Genomic DNA, 16,034 nt, shown 5'->3' with positions numbered 1-16,034 from the left:
CTTCAGGCAAAAACTAGAAATAAAAATACTTCCAGATACTGCCAAAACAATTAAATTTCATTTAGATCCATTTTTTCCAATCATAGGTCATATCGTGGCCATCCTCTTTAAATGCCCTAAGCCCACCCAGAAGGACTTTTGTATTCCTTTAAATAGTGTGTCTGTATACTTCCACAACTAAATAGGATAGTTTGTGAGGTGCTGTAAATAAATGATTATTCCTTCCAGACCTGATTACAAGCAAACACAGGAAGACAACACAAAGTACTACTCTTTAAAAAGTAGATTTTGCTAATAACATACTTTTAATTCTTTAACAACTTCCCTGCATATAAAATGTCCCTTTGTCAAATTTTAGCTTCCCCAGGTGTCTTCATTATCATGCAAATAGAAAACCAAAAAAATATTCCAGCTTTAGAAATCTACTTTTCAAGCACACACAAAAGCCTCCCAGAGGGTTAAATGTACTGGCCCTGCTCTGGAAATGAACCCAGCTCTTTTCCGAGTCCAGCTACTTGAGCCCTGTTTTCTAACTGCCCAGGAAAGGGAGCCTAATTAAAGGGCCAATAAATTGCACCCAGGAAGGCAAAAAGATCCAGCACAAAGCACCCACCGGAGTAACCAGAGGAAAAACAAGCTTCCTTTCACACGTTTATGTTAGGCACCCTCAAGTTATAGCAAACTCGAGGACACAGCTGTTTGGACAATTGTGTACAGCTCCTACCTTCATTTCAATGACAGTCTGGAGAGCCTTCGTCTTGGCTGGCTCCGGCTGGAGTTGGCTTCTTCGATGCAATTCCTGGGGAGGAACACGATAGAAATAAGTCTGACGGTTCATCCTTCCGCTACACCATGCCCTTCATGCGGGTACCACACAGCCCACTGCGTCCAGGTTCCCTGTGCACAGACATAAACAAGCCACAGGTGCCTCTGCCCCCACACTCTTTAGCATCCCTCCTGCCTGGAGCCTGCGTTCCGGTGAAAAGCTCTTGGCACATGCGCTATTTCTGAAACTTCCATCAATAATTAATGTCAACTGTGACAAAGCCAGCAAGTAATCATAGTCCAAATACTGTTCAACACTGGGGCTGATGCCCAGCCATCAAATCATAATTTACTAAATTACATTACTCTGTGCTCCCAATACAAATACAGCCAGGAAACGGAGCAGAGAAAATGACTAACGTGGTTGCAAAGCTGCTGCACGCATGGCACTTTGCTACCGAGGCAGGTTTGAAATGAGCAATTTAAAACCATTTTAGCACAACTGTGACACTTTTTGGGATGATACGATAAAATCCTGTGAATCTCTTGCTTGCAAATTTACAGTTTCAATCCTAAAACCACATCTGTGGATGATACATTTATGCATTTATGGTGCCAAGATATTAAAACTGGCGTTAATATCTGCAAAGTTAGAAAAGAGACGAATATGGCTGAAACCAGATGTGGCCCCAAGAACTCCTGGAATAATGATGAACATTTCTTTAGATAAAAAGTGAATTGCCTAATTACAATTTTAAGCTTGAAGGCTCATTTTTTTTTATGCCTCTTCTCAGAAAAACAGTTCCAGTAAGACTTTGGAAAGTTGTGCTGGACGAAGAGAGAAAGATGGGCTTGTTCCTTTCAGACACAGATTTTCTTAATAACTATCAACAGTTTTATGAGAGCAGGCATTGGCAGGAGTAAACCAGAGGGCTCACACGCATGCAGGCTGCTGGTACAGGCTGCTGGTACTCTGGTACAAGTCATCTACAGGGTGATTACACAAAGGCTTATTTCCGTTTCAAGAAAAATGAAATCAGAGTCAACATGGAGTAGTTAGTTCTAGCCTTTCGAATCACTGGACCATGAATATTTAAATTAAACAAATAAACCTAAACAGACCCCCTAACAAAATACTTGGAAAAAGAAGACCAATAAAGTGTCCAGCTTTTTCTAAGCAAGAGCACTTAAAATTAGCTCTATGCCTACCTCATCGCCTACTATCATCATTTCATAAAGACAGGTTATATTAATGTAAAAATTGTCAGAAGTCTTAAATCCCACAATAAAATTCAGGTCTACCCAGGACAAGCAGCTGATAACCTGTTGCTTGTACCATATTACTTGTTTCTTCTAGGTCACAGGTTGTAGATCTCAGAGCGCATGTCCCAGGCGCAGCATTTGGAGAACCATGGCTATTTGGACTGGGGTAGGCAGGGGTAAGGTTAGGGTCTCTAAGGAATATATTTTTCTCCTCAAAATCATCAGTGGAACACATCTACAATCCTATGCAAGCCTACTTCTCAGCCTACAACTTGAGATCTGTGGTTCAGAGGTATTTAAAATGTTCTCCCATCAGTTAGGACATCTTCTCCCTCTAACACATGTCAGAAGGGATACAGCCAAGCATTACTGACATGATTTTAGGAGCAGAGCAATAGAAAAAGATACTGTAGTCCCATGGAAGCCCCTGACAGCCATGAACTGGCAACATTGGAACCCTGAAGGCAAACAATGGTACTTTTACAAGCAGCTGTGACAGCCCTGGCAACATCTGTTTCCTTTGAACCTCAGTACAACCTCTGTGGTGAGTCCAACAGGCTTCTGGTGACCTGTAGTGGTCAGCACCCACCATAATCAACCCCAAACCACCAATGAGATGTCACTGAACGCACAGCTGGAAGAGAGGAGCAACAGCACCCTGTTTCAGTATTCAATGGATCTAATAACATAAAGATCCTAGATAACACTAAAATGTCATTCAAAATTTAAGAAATCAGTTTTTTATGGACTTAATTGTGACCATGCATAGCTAATGTGTAACACTGATTCTCAGAATAAGTTTCCAATATGCCCAAGTTTCATGGGTTGGAATAATCTAATGCCAGTTCTCCACCAGGGGAAGTCTTACCAGGACTCCAAACTCAAAAAAAGTGTGTGTGTTGGGTCAGGACGGGTCAACTTAGACTCCAATGTTACTTTGAGGATTAGTAGCATTCACTGGACCAATGAAATCTCATAGACCAAGAAATGGAAAGTACACCTGCTGAGGGTTTCTCTGTAGTAAGCACCTGAAGAGATACATTTCACAGACTGGGAGTTCTGATGCCAAGTGCATACAAAATTCAGCTCAAAAATCTGAGAATAAACCTTATGATAATTTCATACTACAGCTAATTTCCAATCAAGAATAAATGCAGGGCTTGGCAGCGTGGCCTAGTGGCTAAGGTCCTCGCCTTGATCCCATATGGCTGCTGGTTCTAATCCTGGCAGCTCCACTTCCTCTCTATCTCTCCTCCTCTCAGTATATCTGACTTTGTAATAAAAATAAAATCTTTAAAAAAAAAAGAATAAATGCATAAGAGGCTTTGAGGAGAGAGATTAGGTGTGTATAAAAGAATAAAAATAATCAAGAATCAGCTAAGCAAGACAGTGAAAATAAAAGCCACAGAGTAGAAGCATGTGCTATTGTAATTTTTGCCAAACAAGGAAATACTATTAAGAGCAAATGTGCTATTAAAAAGCCAAACTTGTAGCAACAGTTTTGTAAAAGTGGAAACAGAGTTTCTCATTGTTATAATTATGCAAATTCTCTTATTACAATATAATCCATTTCAAAATTCACAGTGGGCCCTTGTCATAAGTATCACTCCTTAACAACAACAACAAAAAAATTCCCAGTTACCCAGTAACTGTAGTTTTCTTATTCTAACTATTTTTTCAATATTGACTTTATGGTTTCTGAGATTCACCATAAGTACTAAAGTATTGGAGTACGTATCCGTACTACCTGCGCCATCTCAAGGTCCTACAGCTATCTCTGAGACAAAAAAAATTGTTAAAATTATTTTAAAAAAAATGCTTGCTCTGATTGTGGCAGAAGAGCAGGAGAGCAGGGACTCAGTGAAACTCGGTGCTGTTCTTCTTCCATGGTGCAAAGTTGTTGGAAAGAAGATCTACCAGGGGGAAATAACATTCTCAACTTCCACCAAAAACAAAAAATCCTTATAGCCATCGACTTTCCCTCTTTTTCTACCGTTGGCTACAAGGGAAGGACTCCAAGTCCCAAGAAAACAGCATTGATGGGCAATAAAGGAGCCTTAGCTCTGCAAACACCATTTGAAAGGCCTCTGAATGGCTAAAATGGAGTCCATTTCTAAGCTGTCAGATAGACAGAGACCCCAGCTCTGCCTACTTTACTGCACTGACTGCAAGGGAAAATTATACCCAATGAGTCCTGTGTTGTTTGGTAATTTGGGATCACACAAGTGATATTAACGTATGGTTATTTGCCAAAGTTTTCTAATCAGAGTACAGTGAGTGATCACAGGAGAGTTGCACTAATTATGCAACAAATGAATCTATCCAGCAACTTCTGGTGTTTCTACAGGGTCTGAGTGGAGACAAGCTGTAACTTCCTCTGATGGCTTTTCAGTAACAGAACCAAATCGTCCACTGTGGTAGAAGTGAAACTTTTCAGTATCAGAAATCTCTGTAAGAACCTAATGGAAAATGTGGATTCCCTCTGGAAACGGACACAATCCAAGTGGCATGGCCCATTTCAGCTGGCTCAGGGCCTGGCTCAGCACCCTCAGAAGCTTGCCTTTGACCCAGCCTCATTGCACTAACAGAGGTCAGAAGCTTTCAGGCCCGGCCAGAGGCCTTGGGCACACTCCTTCCCCTGCAGGATCTGCAGAAGGATCAACTCCGGGTTTTCAATGCCGTTTCAGCTAGGAAACTATCCAGACTTTCAGTAGATACCTGACTCTGAGAAGCTGACCCCTGGATGGTAGCTTTAGTTATCCCCACTGTCAGTTTTAAACATAAGAAAGAAAAAAAAAATTTGTTAAAAAAAAAACTAGTATCATCAAGAGCCCTTGAGCTCTAGGCTATTATCCTATAGTTTCATGACTTAGTTGACCACATTTGGTCTAAAATCGCCAGTTCCTTCAGCTGGTCATCATAGAAATCTAGCAAAAAGGAAGGTTTTTTGAGCATGCAATCTCAAGAGGCTCATCAGGATGACATTTTTTTTGGCAATTTATGAGAGTCTACAGTCTCTAGTAAAATAATCTGCTTGAATATCATTTTCCAAGGAGAACCTGGCTGAATAACATTCACATATAACACATTCTTTCTCCAATAGACAAAAAAGAACTTTAAAAAAACTTGCCTCAAAAAATTTTTTCTAAAGGTGATTACTATTTTTATCTGACCTCTTCACATCATAGTTCTGGAAGTTTATTTTTGTGTAACAAATCACCCCCAAACTTAGTCTTGAGAAACCACTTCAGCACCCTCATGTATTCTAACTCAGGAATTCATAACACATAGAGATGGCTCAAATCTATGGAATGGAAGGTTCAACCCTGGGTACTGCTGGGTCTACTGTGAGGGTGGCACTTTCATGCCTATGTCTGATGTTTTGGCTAGATGAGCACTAAGGTGAGATAGCCTCTTCATGTGGCTTCTCCATGTGGCTTGAGATTCCTCAAAGTATGCCGGCCTCAGAGCAACCCAATCTCTCGCATTTGCAAAAACCGTAAAATCAAGGTCACTAGCATATAAGCAGACGGAATGAGCTTTCATTACCTGACTTTGATAGCCACACAGCATCGTATCTGCCATGTTTTACTGACTGAAGCAAAGAGTGTCAAACTTGAAGCCAGTAATTTTTTTTTGTAATATTATTTTATTTTTACTTGAAAGGCTGAGGTACAGAGAGGGAGAAGGAGAGGCAAAGGCAAAGAGAGAGAGAAGCCTTCCATATGCTGGTTCACTACCCAAATGGTCACCAGGAACAGGGGTGGGCCAGGAATGAGGCAGGACCAAAGAGCATCTTTAAGGTCTCCCACATGAATGCAGCAATCCAAGCACTTGGCCTATCTTCTGCTGCCTTCCCAGGGCATTCGCCATGAAATGGAGCTGACAGGACTTGAAATGGCACCCATCTATGGGATGATATCATCGCAGGTGGTGGCTTAACCTGCCAGCCCCAAAACCATGTTTTGAAATTGCCACTCTAATGGAGCAAAATGAATTGCAAAAATCAACAGGGAAGTAACACCATAATCTCAACTCACATCAGTCTTAAGGTACAGCAGATTTAGATATTCAAATCTGACACAGGGGACAGAGAGATATGGCAGCTATCTAAACAGATAAATACACCATCCCTTACTGTCTTTTTTTCTTCAAAGATTCAAATAGGGTGAACAATAGTTGGGTATAAACGTTCTAATGGAAAATCACAAAATTGGAAGACAATATAGTAAGGAGGAGGCAATTAATTGTGATTTTTAAACTGGGGTATTCAGGAACGCTTCATGAAAAGGCCAGAGTTGGATGAAAGTCTAAATGGGATGAGGGAACATATCCTGTATCCATTCCAGGGAAAGGGAACAGAACATGCAAAGTCTGTGACTGGGGTTGCAAGCAGGAATGTGGGAAACCACAGGGGTTAAAGGAGTCCAGGGGTGAGGCAGGACAGAGCCTGGGCCCTGTGATTGCAGTTCATTGTGAAAATGCTGGCTTTACTCTTGGGAGCACATAAAGCCATTGGAAGGTTTGATCGAAAGCAAAGCATGTTTTAGAGTAGAGTATGGTTGCAGAGTGTTGGTGGGGAGGACAGAAAGACAGCAACTCACTGGAGGCAACTGGAATAACCTGAACAAGGAATGCTAGAGCCTTAAACCAGGGAGGCAGAGAGGAGGCAACAAGAAGGATGTGAATCTGAATATGCTCCTGACAGACTGCCTGAGAACTACAGAGAGAAGAAAAGGACTACTCTAAGACTTGCAGCCCAAATAAGAGAGCATGTAGGTGGATAATCAAGCCTGGGAGGAAAGGTGGGAGTTATGGAATCAAGAATGTGGGTTCACAGATGTTAACTTTTTGGTGCTATTAGACATGCAAGTGGAGATGTTGAGTAGGCAGCCAAATGGATATGCCCAGATTTCAAAGGAAGAAGAATCACATTTACAAATAGTAAATCCATGACCCGAGAGGACAGACAGCAGAGACTGAGCAGAGAGAGAGGAGGAGAGAAAACTGATCCCAAGGTACTCCAATATTAAAGAACCTCAGACATGAAGAGGAAGCAGTAAAGACAGCTGAGAAGGAGCAACCGACAAGACAGGAAGAGGATAGAGAATGTGATCTCCTGGATACCCAGGGAAGATGGTGGCCAGTGTCGGTCACTGCTCAGAAGTCAACAGCGTGAGGCCAGAGAACTGGCTGCCAGACTTAGCTGCAGGCAGTCATTGAAAACCTTAATGAGAACTGTTTTGCTGGAAAGCATGCACAGAAGCCTGTCTGGAATATGCTGTATGAACACAGGAGATGAGATGCTCAGGCTGCTGTAATGGCACAGTGTGCTGTTTAACTGGCCATTTTTTTTTTTTTTTTTTGCCAAATCTCTGCTTTAGAACTGCACATACAACTTTGTACCAGCATTTTCACAACAGCAGAGGCATCCCATATATTCATCTGCAGATGAATAGATGCATAAAATGCTGCACATTTTATTCAATAAACGATAATTCAGCCTTTTTGAGAAAATACTGGGTTTTTTTTTATTATTTTCCATGATACAGTTTTGTAGGTATAAGGATTCCCCCCTCCACTTCTCCACCCCACTATTTTCCCCCATATTATTACAACAGTATAATCCTTCAGCAAGTCCAACATTCTCTTATTTAAGTGTATCATTCAACTTTAATTCAGAACATTTCAGCACTTGCTAGGATGTGGGTAAATTTGCTAAGTCGAACAAAACACAAACCTGGGTGACACCACTTACATCGATATTCTAAAACGGTCAAACTCATAGAAACAGGAATTGGAATGCTAGCTTCTAGAGAGAGGGAACAGAGAAAAATGGACAGTGGTGGTTTAGTGAGTATCGAGCTTCAGTTCTCCAAATGAAAATGATCTAGAGAACAGCTGCAAACAACGTGACGATAAGTAACACTTCTCAGCTGTGTGCTTAAAAATGGCGAAGATGATACATTTCCTGCCATGTACATGTTATGACAACTATGTAATTTTAAGACACAGACATAATAGAAATTGCTGAAGCCCCCACAACCATGCCCTCTCTTCCTTCTTGTTTAAGAGCGCGACCATCACCATCTCTTTTTTTCTCTCTAAAAGATATTTATTGGGGCCCGGCGGCGTGGCCTAGCGGCTAAAGTCCTCACCTTGAAAGCCCCGGGATCCCATATGGTCGCCGGTTCTAGTCCCGGCGGCTCCACTTCCCATCCAGCTCCCTGCTTGTGGCCTGGGAAAGCAGTTGAGTTCGGCCCAATGCATTGGAACACTGCACCCGCGTGGGAGACCCGGAGGAGGTTCCAGGTTCCCGGCATCGGATCGGCACGCATCGGCCCATTGCGGCTCACTTGGGGAGTGAATCATCGGACGGAGGATCTTCCTCTCTGTCTCTCCTCCTCTGTGTATATCTGGCTGTAATAAAAAAATGAATAAATCTTTAAAAAAAATAAAAGATATTTATTCATTTATTTGAGATACAGAGGTACTAGCAGAGACAAAGAAACAGAGACAGAGGGAAAGGTCTTCCATCCACTGGTTCACTCCCCAAATGGACACAAAGATCCAGGCTGTAGCCTGGAGCCCAGCGCTTCTTCATGGCATCTCACATCAGATACAGGGGCACAAGCACTTGTGCCATCCTCCACTGCTTTCCGAGGCAAAATCAAAGGGAGCTGGACTGAAAGTAGAGCAGCCAGGACTCGAATCGGCACCCATATGGAATGCCAACACTGCAGGAGACAACTCTGCCACAGCACCAGACCCAGCAACCATCATCTTAAAGTGGGTGACTATCTTTCTCACAGAGATTTTTTTATCTCTATTGCATATGTGTACCCACATAACTAGTAGAAAGCCAACAACGAACAGTACTTCATTTTTAACATTTCTTCACTGGGGAGGCAACTTGAAGACAACGTGACAGAAAGAAACGAGAGAGAGAGTGTGCACTCCCATCCGCTGGTTCATTCTCCAGAAGCCTGGGAATTGGAGCTCAATCCAGGTAGCAGAGACTCAGTCCATCGTACCATCCCCACTGTCACCCAGGGGCTCTAGCAGCAGGGAGCTGGAGTCTGGAGCCAGGCATCGAACCCAGGCAATCTGCGATGGGACACTCCAGCCCTGCCTATGCATTATCTTTAATTTTTTTTAAATTTTTATTGGACAGTCAGATATACAGAGAGGAGGAGAGACAGAAAGGAAGTTCATCCATCCACTGATTCACTCCCCAAGCGGATGCAAAGGCCATGGCAGAGCCAATGTGAAGCCAGGAATCTGGAGTCGCTTTCGGGTCTACCACGTGAATACAGGGTCCCAAGGCTTTGGGCAGTCTCTTACCCCTTTCCCAGGTCACAAGCAGGGAGGTGGATAGGAAACGGGGCTGCCAGGATTGGAACCAGAACACATATGGGATCCTGGCGCATGCGAGGCTAGACCTTTAGCCACCTGGCTACCACACAAGGCCCGGTGCACTATCTTTTAATTTAGAGAAAAACTACCTATCCATATGACACAACTGTCTTTTTTTTTTTTTTTTTTGCATTTTTATTCTTACCTCAACACTTATGTTTTTAAAATTTGTATGTGTGATAAGTATGACCTACTTTTGTTTTTAATCACAATGTTTCAATAAGTCTCCCTGCACACAGTGTTAGCGGATGGTAGATTCAACTCTATTTTAAGGGTCTTAAATGCACAAAAACACTCTTCATTATGAAACAGGCTGTTCTTTCTGCTTGGAATAATTTTCCATCACTTATTCTGTCTTCAGGGATTCCCAAACTATAATTCGTAGGCCATATTCTGCCGATCTAGTGTTTAGGAAATTAAAGGGTTGTTGGAACACTGCAGTGCTCATTCATTTACATATCGATGGTGGCTGCTTTCATGCCTCGAGATTGGAGTTAAGTCATCAAGACAGAGAGCTTTCAGCCAACAAATATGAAAATACGCACTACTGGGCCCTTTGCAGAAAGGTTTGCAAACCCCTCGGCTAGGACATCTTCAATACCCATCTTAGCAATCTCAAGGAAAAAAATGTATTCCTGCAGCCAGTGGTATGCCACCTACCATGCCAGCAATGCCAGCATCCATTAATGGAGTTCTAGCTTGAGTGAAAGCTGCTCTGCTTCCAATCTAGCTCACGGCAAATGCATCCAGGTAAGCAGTGAGTGAATGCTCCAGTGATTGGGTCCCTGCCACCCAGGTAGGTGACAGGATGAATTTCCAGCCTCTGGGTTTTGGCCTGATCAACCCCCGGCCATTTGGGATGTGAACCAGCAGATGAAAGATATCTTTTCCTCCCTGTCATTCCCTTTCTCTTTGTCACTCTGCCTTTAAAATAAATAACATAAAATATTTTTTTTAAAAAAAGCACCTGTATTCCTCAGGTGGTAGTTTAAAGCATCTCCGCATATCTTTAACACTCCTTCTGCAAAGTAAAGCCTAACTATGTTTTCCCACTATGGACTAAACTCAGTAATTCACTCTTAACAAACATATGTGACTTCTGAAGTTTGAATATACAGGCATCATGGTTTTCTTCTAGCTCACGTTCTTTAATCTCTCCCTTGGGCAGAAGCCAGCTGCCCTGTCCTGAAGATATCAAATTCATCCTATAGATAGGCCTGACAACATGAAATGAGGCATCTGCCACCAACTGCATGAATGAACTCTGTGACAGCATCTCATTTAGTTCCAATCAAGCGTCCACATGGCCACAGCCTTGCCCAAGAGTTGCAACCTCAGGGTGTATTCAGGAACATGACTACCCAGCTAAGCAACTCCCAAATTCCAGACCCACATAACCTATGAGATAGCAAATGTTCCTCATGTAGAACCATTAAATATTTCAGATAATTTGCTATGCAGCTGTAGATTTCAAATATACCACAGGAACTTCCTTACTCAACTTTCGAACTAGTCTATATACCATATCCTCACATACTAGTGCTCTTATATTGTACTTGTAAACTTAAAGTGATACTGTACATCTGATCACAAAGAGTCTGATCACAGGGATGATAATAGCTAACAGTCATTTATATATTACTATGTTCTAAGAGTCTGCTAAGTACTTTAAAAATATCAATGTGCTTAATCTTCAAAATAAACTCCTTAGGTAAGCACCACTGTTAATATCATTTTTCAACATAAGAAACAGAAACAGAGGACTGAGCACAATAGCCTAGTGGCTAAAGTTCTCGCCTTGCAAGCGCCAGGATCGCATACGGGTGCTGGTTTGTACCCCGGCTGCTCCACTTCCCATCCAGCTCCTTGCTTGTGGCCTGGGAAAGCAGTAGAGGATGGCCAAAAGCCTTGGGACTCTATAGCCATGTGGGAGACCCAGAAGAAGCTCCTGGCTTCAGACCTGCGCAGCTCCAGCCATTGCGGCCACTTGGGGGATAAATCAGTGGATGGAAGATCTTTCTCTCTTTATCTCCTCTCTGCATATCTGCCTTTCCAATAAAAATCAATAAATCTTTTTTAAAAGTCATAAATAAGTTGTTCTGATTAACACTGGAGGGATTTCTTTTACCCAAGCAGTATAACTCACAGGTCTCTGTTCCTAGCCATCATGCATATATCCTGCTTCACCACTCACTTTTGATTTGACAGTAAAGTTCACACCTTGACTAGCTTCTCTTATCAATTATCCTTCTGATCCTCCTTTGATTCACACTTTTATCTCCCACTCTTTTCTTTGAAACTTGAACAGTTAAAGAAACGAATCTCAATAACAATGGCCAGGTACAAGTATTCACACTAACACTAAAAAGGGCGAACACCAAAGAAATGGGACAAGAATTAGGGGTTACAAAAAATACTACTTTTCAATAACAACATCCTTCTTTATCTTTCACAGATGCGACACTGAATATAATACACTATTTCAACAACATAATTAATGAGCCTGCATTAATAGATAACCACACTGCACTTTGGACAGACTTCTATCTCAAAATTCTGCAGAAAATCTAAAACACTGATCACACAGCAGGCCACCATCAAAAATCTCAAGAAGATTCAAAAAGGCAGAAATGAAAAAAAATGGTCAATAGTTGCTGGAGAGAATGCCTAGAAATACTGCATGCCTGAAGCTTTGCTAGAGGTGTGGAACAAAGAACCATAGAACATTTTTAGTAGTGCTTGAAACTTATTGGACTTTTCCAATTGGATTTCAAAACGGTATTGAGCCAATGATTCCATTTGTAAACGCTCCTGTTTGAACTGAAGCATCTAGCTATAATCTACACTAGCCCCACTATGACCTATTGGGAGTAGATTGCTTCTTTAGTTTAACAAAGTCACTGATACAACAGAATTATATCCCAAGGAGTTGTGCTTAATGGAATGTACCTACAACATCATGAATACACACATAATCATTTTAAAATTTGGGAATTTTTGACCAGATTATTTTTAGGAAAATTCTGGATTTTGAGTTGATGAACAGATGCTAAAACACAAGGAGACAATAAGATATAGGGAAAAAATTATTTAGGAGGTATGTAAGTCTTTGAGATCCAAAAGTTAGACTACAGTAAGCAGAATAATGTCCCAACCAAATATGCCCAACTTTTATTTCTACAACCTACAAATAGATCACATTATGTGAGGAATTTTCACAAGCTTTATTAAAAATATATATAAAAAACTATGCATGTATTTTGAGATAACTACGCATGGATTTCAAAATTTTTGTAGCAAAATGAACTCATACTACCTTATATAACATGTCTGAATAGGATTTAGTTTGATATACTAAAAAGAAAGATCAGTTTGGAAAAAAACTATTAGAACAACACAAATTCTGCTAAAATTGAAGCAGAACAAATATTCAGTTCACGGCAAAGTTTAGGTGCAAGAAGGGTGAAATTACTGATGTTGTATGAAAACATTTATGGGGAAAATTTCCACAATGAAAAGTCAGCAGTTCGCAAATAGACTGCTCATTTTGAGAAGGAATAAGATGATGTTGAAGATGGAGTTTGTAGCAGCACACTATCTACAACAATTTGTGAGGAAAAAGTAATCTGGTTCATGCTCTAATTAACAAAGACCAATGATGAATGACAGAAACAATGGGTAAAACTGTGGCTATCTCATTGGCTCAGCTGACACCATCCTGACTTTAAAATAACAGTGGAGCAACCTTTCTGCTCCATGTGTTACAAAACTATCGTGTTTTATCATCTACAGACAAGAACAGAGCCCTTCATGGATACTTTACACAAGCAGATCAAGATCCTAATACATGTCCTTTGAAGAACTGTAGCACGAGATGAGACAAGACTTTACAGCTATGATCCTGAAGACCAACATGATCAAAGCAAAGGCTACTGAGTGCAGTCAAAGAGCAGACTAGACAAGAACAATAGTTATGGCAGAAGTTATTTGGGATGCCAAGACAGCTGGATGGCGAACTTTCCAGAGGTTCAAAGAATGTCCACAAATGCTTACTGTGAGCGTTTTGAAAGTCAGCCAAGCATTAGTAGAAAAATGATCAGGAGAGCTTCCTCAAAGAATCCTTTGCTACTTTAATGTTATTTTCATCAAATGATGCAATTATGAGAAATTCTCAATGGGAAATCATCAGCATTCACCTTAAGTCCCAATGTGGTTCCTTCTTAGTACTCCTTATTAGTACTTGTTAATACTCCTGAAATATTTAAAAGACCACCCCTCTATGGCCATACCACCCTGAACGCGCCCGATCTCGTCTAAAAGACCACCCCTGTTTCTTAGTCAATCTGAATAATACTGTATTGCCATAATTAAATTTCTAGGACCTTTAGTTATTTTTTTTAAAGATTTATTTATTTTTATTGGAAAGGCAGATATGCATAGAGGAGAAACAGAGAGGAAGATCTTCCTTCCGATGGTTTACTCCCCAAGTGAGCACAACGGCCGGTGCTGAGCCAATCTAAAGCCAGGAGCCAGGAGTTCTCTCGGGTCTCCCACGCGGGTGCAAGCTCCCAAACACTTGGGCCATCTTCAACTGCTGTCCCAGGCCACAAGCAGGGAGCTGGATGGGCAGCAGGGCAGCCGTGATTAGAACCGGCGCCCATATGGGATCCTGGGGTGCACAAGGCGAGGACCTTAACCATTGCGCCACCGTGCTGGGCCCAGAACCCTTAGTTCTTTTTTTTTTTTTTTTAAGATTTTATTATTATTGGAAAGCCAGATATACAGAGAGGAGGAGAGACAGAGAGGAGGAGAGACAGAGAGGAAGATCTTCCATCCGATGTTTCACTCCCCAAGTAAGCCGCAACGGGCCGGTGCGTGCCGATCTGATACCGGGAACCAGGAACCTCTTCTGGGTCTCCCACGCGGGTGCAGGGTCCCAAAGCTTTGGGCCGTCCTCAACTGCCCTCCCAGGCCACAAGCAGGGAGCTGGATGGGAAGTGGAGCTGCCGGACTAGAACCAGCGCCCATATGGGATCCCAGTATGTTCAAGGCGAGGACTTTAGCCGCTAGGCCACGCCACCGGGCCCCCTTAGTTCTTTAGAGATGGGCTAAATGGGTAGAATAATCACTCCTATAAGTGTCTTGAACTTGATGGAGCTTACTTATGTTGATAAATAAAGCTCATGTTTCATCTTTATGTCTTAATTGCATTTTCCCCACAAGCTTTCTAATCCCCACATGTATGGCAAAAAGGATTCTACATATGTGATTAAGGTTCATATGTTAAAACAGGAAGATTATCCTGGATAATCTGAGTGGGCCTAATCTAATCTCATGTTCTGTTTAAAAGCTGAAAACATAGGGCCAACATTGTGATATAGAAAGTTAAGGTACCACCTGCAGTGTTGTCATCCCAGCTCAATTTCCAGCTAGTCCACTTTCCACCCAAATCCCTGCTAATGTGCCTGGGAAAAAATAGTGAAAGATGGTCCTAAAATGCTTGGGCCCCTGTACCTTTATATTGGATATCCAGAAGAAACTTCAGGCTCCTGGCTTGGGCCTGGCTAAGCCCCAGCTCTTGTGGCCACTTAGGGAATGAACCAGAAGATGGAAGAACATCTCCCATTCCAGTTAACTCTGCCTTATCAATTAATAAAATAATTTTAAAAAATCAAATTTGGAAGTTTTCTGTGACTAGAGACGAGAGATGCAACTGATGTGGAAGTTACAGAGATCCCATGTGCGGGTGAGGCTAGATGCACCACTGCTGAGTCGAGATGTAGGGTTAGTACCATAGGGGTCCTCCAAGGGCTAAGGGTGGTCTCCAGCCGACAGCTAGTAAGGAAATGTGATCTTAAATCTACAAACACAAAGAACTACAAATGATCTTGGAAGTAAAATAGTCTCAAGGGTCTCTAGGACATTTTGATTTTGTTCTCACAAAACTGAAAACAGAGGATTTAGCTAAGCTGTGCTCTATTAAGATTCCTAACTTATCAGTTAATAAAGAAGCTTAGTTGCAAACTCTTAAATTTGTGCTAATTTCTTAGGGTAATGATGGAAAACTAACCTATGGTTAATCTTTCACTTTGGGCTCTCCTGTTGAAATATTTTTTTCTAAGCTGAGTTAATATGCTTTCCCAGAAAGCTTCTATACATTGGTCTATGTTCTCATTGAAGGAAGACACAAACAACAAAGCAGCTTCATCCTCCACAAGACAGCTTCCTGGTCCAACATATTTCTTACTAAGGATTCCTAATTCTACCTACTGTTTCTTGTATGGCATGACATCTGTTGCTCTCAATAACACACAGCTCATGTACCTTACTTAGTCTACTCTGTCTCAAGCCAAAACTCCTGAGAGGCAGAGCCTGAGACATGGAGTATTACACAAGTGACTTAATAAAGAGGAAATTTGGAGAGACCTGGAAGAGATGGAGAGGTGCCACTGAGAGAAGAGAAGGTGCAGTAAGGATGTTCTTGTCCAGGAACTCCATACTGAGTCTATATAAAGCATTAGGGAGCAGCCTGAATGACAAACCTGTCCCATCACCTATCCCAATCCAGCACTGCCTGTGGGCTGCCCCAG

The 16,034-nt window shown here is 41.8% G+C and overlaps 1 protein-coding gene across 11 annotated transcripts in view; it reads right to left on the bottom strand.

The window, feature by feature from the left end:
• ERC2 (ELKS/RAB6-interacting/CAST family member 2) overlaps positions 1-16,034 on the bottom strand; it is an 899,314-nt gene that overhangs the window by 597,396 nt on the left and 285,884 nt on the right. For all 11 annotated transcript variants that reach the window (XR_009247350.1, XR_009247349.1, XR_009247351.1 and 8 more), the window contains one exon: positions 725-799. Coding sequence is in view for 8 of the 11 variants with exons in the window: in XM_058678726.1 (XP_058534709.1) it covers positions 725-799 (75 nt within the window). In the remaining 3 variants the exon portion in view is untranslated. The remainder of the gene's footprint in view (positions 1-724; positions 800-16,034) is intronic.

This window comes from Ochotona princeps, chromosome 21 (assembly GCF_030435755.1).
Source record: "Ochotona princeps isolate mOchPri1 chromosome 21, mOchPri1.hap1, whole genome shotgun sequence".
Lineage (NCBI taxonomy): Eukaryota > Metazoa > Chordata > Mammalia > Lagomorpha > Ochotonidae > Ochotona > Ochotona princeps.
This window is presented reverse-complemented; position numbering and strand designations above follow the sequence as displayed.